The sequence below is a fragment of the Arachis hypogaea genome, chromosome 6 (genome assembly GCF_003086295.3).
Source record: "Arachis hypogaea cultivar Tifrunner chromosome 6, arahy.Tifrunner.gnm2.J5K5, whole genome shotgun sequence".
In the NCBI taxonomy this organism is placed as follows: Eukaryota; Viridiplantae; Streptophyta; class Magnoliopsida; order Fabales; family Fabaceae; genus Arachis; species Arachis hypogaea.
The window spans coordinates 3,352,719-3,360,519 of NC_092041.1; the positions used below are offsets into that span (position 1 = coordinate 3,352,719).

General features: G+C 25.7%; 1 protein-coding gene across 1 annotated transcript; it reads left to right on the top strand.

Moving 5' to 3' along the window:
• Positions 1-2,489: 2,489 nt before the first annotated feature.
• LOC112698049 (ethylene-response factor C3-like) lies at positions 2,490-3,255 on the top strand. Its single transcript, XM_025751469.3, has one exon. It carries the CDS (start codon positions 2,588-2,590, stop codon positions 3,239-3,241), a length of 654 nt encoding a protein of 217 aa, XP_025607254.1. The 5' UTR covers positions 2,490-2,587; the 3' UTR covers positions 3,242-3,255.
• The last annotated feature ends 4,546 nt before the right edge of the window (positions 3,256-7,801 follow it).

Genomic DNA, 7,801 nt, shown 5'->3' on the forward strand with positions numbered 1-7,801 from the left:
CTCAGTTTTTGATATTTGAAATTTAAATGCTGAATATTTTGCACCTAATTAATTTTGTTTTTGCTATTAAAATTTTAAAAAATGTGAGTTGTTAATAATTTTGAATTTCTTTCATTAACCAAAATTAATTTTAAAATAAAAAATGATTTTGTACATCATATTATAAGATATTGTAGTCATTCGTTTTTTTTTAATGGCAAATATTACGAAATAAAATGATATAAAAATGAAGAAAAATATATTTACCAATCTAGGAATAATAATTCATTTTTCAACAGAATAAATTATATATTGAATAACAAAAGTTATTATGGTTTCTTTTTACACAAACTAATACTCAACGACGATATTTTAGTAATATTATCAAAAAACATTAATCAATCTAATAGCTTTTGTAATGACATAAGTTTATAAAAAAGCTTAAAAATCATGTCATAAAATATAAATTTTTAATAGGTTAAAACATTGATCATATTGTTTGACATCATTTGAATGAATATGATACCAATAAATAAAATTGTCACAGTTAAATTTTAACAAAGGTAAATCTCTATAAGTATTGCTATCATTAATGAGAATTGTTTTACTTCCAAAACAAATACTATTTCCTTTCACTGTATTTTTCAACTCGGCAAGTCGAGAACTAATCTTTCATGGATTGAAGCTCCATTTATTAATTAAGAATCTGTCACTAACTAATGAGTTGTTACATATACAAATCTGGGTTCAAAACTCTAATATTTACTTAGGTAGACGAGTGAGATGACCACTCAATCAATTTAAATCAGTTAAAATAAATACTAATTATTTTTAATATTAAAAATAATTAAACTTTGATTTTAATTATATCTTTATAAAATATTTATAATAATAATTATATATATATTTTTGTTTAATCTCTTTTAATAAAAAAATTTATATATTTTTATTAATTATTTCGTACGTGTAGGAGAACATACACTAGTAATTAATTAAAAGAGAAAATAAGCATTGAAGGATATAATTAATTGGGAGAAAAGAATAAAAAATAACATTATAATCAATTAGATATCTCTACCGTTTCATTTGATGTAGATCTAATATCTATTTATTAATGGAAATTTACATGTAGTTATTTTTATATCAATTTGATATAATTAAAAATTATTAGATGATAATTTAATTAAATTTATCAAATTATTTAATAATTTTTAATTATTAATTTCACATAAAAATAACTGTACTTGAGTCTTCATCTTATTCATTAGTAACTAATTTAAATTGGTCAAATGGTCAATTCACTCGTACGCTTAAGTTAGTATTAGGAATTTGAATTCCACCTTATGCATATAACAACCTATTAACTATTGATAAATCTTTAAATAGAGTTTAAAACTGCAATAAATTAATCTTTATCCTACCAAACTAAAAAATATTATTAGAATGTAGGACACCTAAAAAAATATCTATTTATTGATATAGATAAAAAACACTGGTGTAACATGTAAATATAATTCTTTTCTATTTATATATATATAATAAATTAATTTTATTAAATACATATTTATCACAAACAAACCCATATTTTTTTCACTAAATTTACACCTTAAAATTATTAGTATAATTGGTCATCTTCTAAATTATTTGTTATACTTTTACCAAGTTAGAGACTATTTACACCATATTAAAAACTAGAATAATGTTACGTGTACAACGATCATTATAAAATATATATTAGAATATAAATATATATTAAAAATAAATTAAAACACACATATATTTATACATAAATATATTAATAGTTAATTTTAATGGCTAATTTTGATATATAAATAATATTATTTTAAAAACTAATGTAAAAAAATCATCACAACCACAAAATAGCATATTCTCCCTTATCCTTAAAGAACCTGTTTATGCTTTCCCACAAATCCAAAACTTAATTAACAACTTCCTCATCAATAAGTAATCTGACAACCCTGTTATTAGTTTTTGGAGTAGATGGAATAATGAGGTCCAAATTAAACTAATATGGATGCATTGAAGAGTGATGGATCGCCTTTGTATGTATTTCCAAGCCTTCATCCTAGGAAATAGTATAATATAATTAATTAATAATTACTAATTATGCCTCATATATACGATATGATATGATTACTGTAAAGTTTTTATAAACGTTATGGTTCTAGAAAAAAAGAAAAAGAGCAGACATGAAGATACATGTGGTTCCAAAATAAGCACAGAGCAATTAAAAGTTTAATAATAATGTTGAATGAAGGCCACACCTCACACTGGCCGCCTTAAACCAAATAATACCCCTGAAATTCTCTTTGACTCACGTGTGTCATCTTTATTAGTATTTTCTTAATTTTAATTTGGGTCCCGTTAATTAATTATTCAACACTAAATCGCAACTTGCATTGCATTCATGCAATCTTATCTTCCCTCTTTTGCATATAATACTGCATGCTCTTAATTAATCGCTTCGCCTATATATTTAAGCACACTATAACACTATGCTTATCATTCCAGAAACATCTTCTAAGCTATCATTCACTCAAATCTTGTAATTAATTAAGCTCGTTCTCATCTAGTACTATCACTATATATGGATCATTATTATTATTATTCATCATTCTCTGTTCCACCACCATATGCAACTACATCAAACTTTAATCAATCCCTTCCCTTCAACGAAAATGACTCCGAGGAAATGCTTCTATGCGAGGTTCTTGCACAGGGAAGTGGCGGTGATGCAGCGGAAAACTCCTCCATCGAAGAGGTGAACTCAACCATGGCGGCGCTGCAGCCACAACAAGCATCTTACAGAGGGGTAAGAAGGAGGCCATGGGGAAAGTACGCGGCAGAGATAAGGGACTCTACGAGGAACGGCGAGAGGGTATGGTTGGGAACCTTTGATACGGCGGAGGAAGCTGCTTTGGCTTACGACCAAGCGGCATTGGCAAGTAGAGGATCAGTGGCGATTTTGAACTTCCCGGCAGGGATGGTTGTTGAGTCGCTAGAGAAGATGATGATGGAGTGTGGTGGGTTTAGTGAAGGTTGTTCTCCGGTGTTGGAGCTGAAGAAGAAGCATTCCATGAAGAGGAAGATGGAGAACAGGGAGAAGAAACTGCTCATGATGATGAATACAAATAATAACAACAATCATCATAATCATAATCATGTCATGGTATTCCAGGATTTGGGTGCTGACTATTTGGAACAACTTCTTACGCTCTCGTCCAAGGAGGCAATGCTATAGGAGAGGGGTGCTAGCGAGTTCATAAATTTTGTGATTTGTAATGATTATTAATATTTTTAATAATGTGATATTATATCTAATGATTATGTCTATTGTCTATTAATATGAGATTACTTATTTTTTTTTAATGATTAAGTGTTGTCAAATTTTAATAAAAATATTGGATCTTTAGACTTTCTTATAATTTATATCTATATTCATATTAAAAATATTATTTATACACTAAAAGTAGTTATTAAAATAAGTCACTAATATATTTAAATATAAATATATATAGAGTTTAATATTTTTTTAATATGTATTTATATTTCAACATATATTTTATAGTGATAGTTGATTTTAGTATATATGTAAAACATAGTTATATTTACAGAAATTTTACACACAAAAATATATAATTTATATTTATATTTACAAAAATTTGTATGCATAATCAATATAATTTTTATATTCATATTTTTTAGAATTTATATGCATAAATTAATAAAATTTATTTATTAAAGATAATTTAATATTTAATTTGTGCTAAATAAATAATAGTCAAAAATACTAAAAATAATTAATTTTTAAGAACTTTTTAATTGTTGGTCAAAAATATTAGTCAATATTAATTAAAATTATTGGTCCTTTAGCGCTTTTTTTTGTTCGAATAATGTTTTTTTTAATGATAATTAATTACTAAATGTTTCCTTTACATATTTATTTGTAATTTATTATCATAACATGGAGTATCTTTTATTCTACACAAAGGGAAAAAATGAGAGTGACTTCTTTTTGGTTAAGTGTTTTTATTTTTTATCTAGTGTCTCCAATAATAATTTAAATAATAAAAATATTATTTATATATTAAAATTAACTAATAAAATAATTATTAATATATTCTGTATAAATATATATTATTTAATTTAATTTTAATATTTTATATTAATAATTAATTTTAATATATATTAATGAGTTATAGTTTAAATGACATAATCTTTTTATACTCACTTAGAAGTCACGAATTTAAGTTTCACTCTTAAATTCTTTTTTAAAAAAAAATTAATGCACACCTATTTTTCTTATTTGAACGGGTAAGGATGGGGGATCCGGGTGGGGCAAAGCAGTTGTTACGCTCCCGGTTTTGAAAGGTGGCACACAGCCAAATGATGACTATATATATGCAGTATGCTTAGTGATGTCAATTATCGTTGAATGTCTTCACTCAATAAAGTAACAAACTAAAGTCTGTCAAAAACTAATGTCACCCCATTAAGGATGATAGCCAACCCTATTAACTACCTAAGACATAGCAGCTATAAGTATAACATCCTCATACGCATTCGTTATTACAACATTTCTCTTGCCAACAATTAAATGTCAAAAACAATCAAATTCTCCTCTAGGTTACTTAATTTACATCTTATTAAGTGTACAGCATCAAATAAAGTAATAAACTATTAAATTAATTATATATATAACATAATATTAAAAATAAGTTAAATAATATATATACGTTGAATCATAGATTTTGTGTATATATAATATTTTTGGCTAACTTTCGTGATAAATTAAAGCATTAAGCAAATAAATTAGACACTGAATTCAATTATTTTTTTTGTTTTGTTGCTGAACAAATTAGTTATTGCCATCAAATTTCGTATTTATTTACAACCTTAGCTTTAATCAAATATTTCTACTTTACAACAGAATTTTGAATAAATGATGGTATTAATTTGTGTGCTCACAGTAGCTGGTACTCTTCTCTAACCCCTGGAATTGGTTGGGTTTGTCACTAGATGCATCTTTACATTAGACTTCAATCTTGTGCTCGTTATTAATTAATGAAAAATGTTACTTATCCATTAAATTTTCAGTTTTTAGATTAAAAAATTAAATACCAAAAAAATAAAAAAATAACATTTCTACTTTTTGAGATATTTAAATGATATTCATATTCTCTCTATTTATAAAAGATACATTTTTTTACGTAAAATGTATATTTCATATTATTATTTGAATCAACCAAATAATTATCATTAATTTATATATGCAATTATAGTTATTAAAGAGTACTATTTAATTTGGTCAAGTGAATTAAAGAATGAGTTGAAGAGTATTTAATTTGGTCAAGTGAATTTATATATACGATTATAGCTATTATTAAAGAGTATTTAATCTGGTCAAGTGAATTAAAAAGTGGATTATTTTAATCTTATAGAAGAGAAAATCTATATTTTATAAATATAAAAAAAAGAAAAATTCTATCTAAAAATTTCCAAAGAATAATGAAGTGTTATTTTCTTGAAAAAAGATAATTTTAAATAAAAAATGTTATATGTAAAAAATTTGTTTCTAAGTCAATTATTATATATATATATATATATATATATATTTATATATATTATTTAATTTATTTTTAATATATATTTTATATTTTAATATATATGATATTATATATTTGGTGACTGATATTTTGTATAAACGTAGTATAGTTAATTAATATTAAATTGATAATAATTCGTGTTGAATTTGAAACTATATATATAATCTGAACCAAAAATTATGTAGACTTTTTTTTTTTTATGGAAGCGTTTCCTTGTATAGATTGGGTTGACTTAGAGGCAAACACAACTACCACACCCTTCACAAGATCGATCTCTTCTACAACATCAACATGACTTTATAAATAGAAAATGGATTATGCTATGCTCACGCTAAAATCAGTCACTAAAATTAGTTATTAATATAAAATATATATTAAAATATAATTATATATTAAAAATAAATTAAATTATACATATATTTATATATAAATATATTAATAACTAATTTTAGTAACTAATTTTAATGTGTAAATAGTATTTTTTTTTATAGAAAATTAAAAACACGATCTAATTAGAAAAGGGAAGCGTAATTAAAAAAAAATCAAAGCAGGTGATTGCAATTGCAATAACGATGGAAAATAATTTATAATTTTTTAAGCGAAGATGGCGATCATATCACAGTTCACATCATACATTGAAGATGAGGGATCATTATTATTTAACAACAATGCTACATATTGAATATTTTGGATAATACTTGATCGATAATAATTTATGTTCATATTTATAAAAATTTATTTTAAAAAATATATAATTTATATTTATTATATTTATTAAGATTTATATACATAAATCAATATAGTTGAAAAATTAATCGAGTGATTAGTTTATTCGTCTAATTAAGTAAGTATTAAGGATGTGCATATTTTATATTTATCATACTGATTAAATTCTGCCTAAAATTATTTAAAATTTCGGGTCCCCAAGATTTTCTGATTATTTTAATTAATAAAGTAGAAAGCAATAAAAGAAGATCAAAAGAATGAAGTTTGGATATGATGGATGAGGAGAAAGGAGGGGTAGAGGGAGGTGAAGGAACCCTGCCACTCACTCTGTTCATTGATGAAGATGAAGATGAAGCAGCAGCAACAGCGTCTTCTTCCGAGGCCCAAGAGAAGAAGCTCAAGAAATTGATGAGTAACAGAACCACCACAAGATATCGAGCAGCTGCCATTATTACCAATTTGATTTAATGGAAGAGCACATGCATGCCACCACCTTCCATTCATTCTAGGTCAACTACACTAACACCATCATGCGTTTCCTTCTTCTAATTCCTTTCTCATCTTATTATTATGGGATTCTTTTTATTAACACTTCCCATTTTAAGTATGAAAAGTGTTGAGAAGTAAGCAATTTTTATAATTTGTAGTTATTAATTAGCTATTATTAATATTTTTAATAATATAAAATTATATTTAATAGTATATAAAATTATTATTTTTTTAATAATTAAATTTTAATTAAAGTCTAAACCAACTCCTCTCTAGGTAAATATACAAGTGCTAGTGTGCTACGCGATTATCAGTAGATTTTCAACTAACATTTTTTTTTGTGACTGAAATAAATTAAACAAAGAAAAATAAAACAAATAAAATAAGGAACTGCTTAAATAGAGGGGCAGTCATGTTTAAGACTACTTTTAAACTCCTCCCAAGATGAAAGAAGCTCCACATGCGAAAGTTGTAACTTTATCGCCATCTTTGCCATAGTATCTGCCACCGTGTTTGCATCTCTCGTAATCAAACGAAAGTCAACACGCCAATTCCAATGCATGATATCTCTTATTTTGAGCACCAATGGATCAATAAACCCAAAACCATATTGAGTAACAATATTAAATGCTTCCACACAATCCGTCTCACAAATAACATCTCGTTGACCCATATCCCAAGCTAAGAGATATCCTCTCCAAATAGCAAACAATTATCCTTGAAGAATACTATTACTCTCAATCATTCCCAAACACCCCCTTTGCCAGCTCCCATTACAATCTCTAATAACACAAGCAAAACCAACACTATCACCTGAACCAAAATAACTAGCATCACAATTAATCTTAAAAGTATCAATGGATGGGGGATTCCAAAAACCATTTAGAGTAGAGGAAAGGGACATACGTTGTAATTCAAAAATATTCCTAAGCTCTTTTTCTGAGGTTAATGCCAGACAAATCACTTTTTCCGGAGGCCAA

Coding starts and splice junctions, on each gene's coding strand:
- LOC112698049 (XM_025751469.3), top strand. CDS start 2,588: ATGGATCATTATTATTATTATTCATCATTCTCTGTTCCACCACCATAT.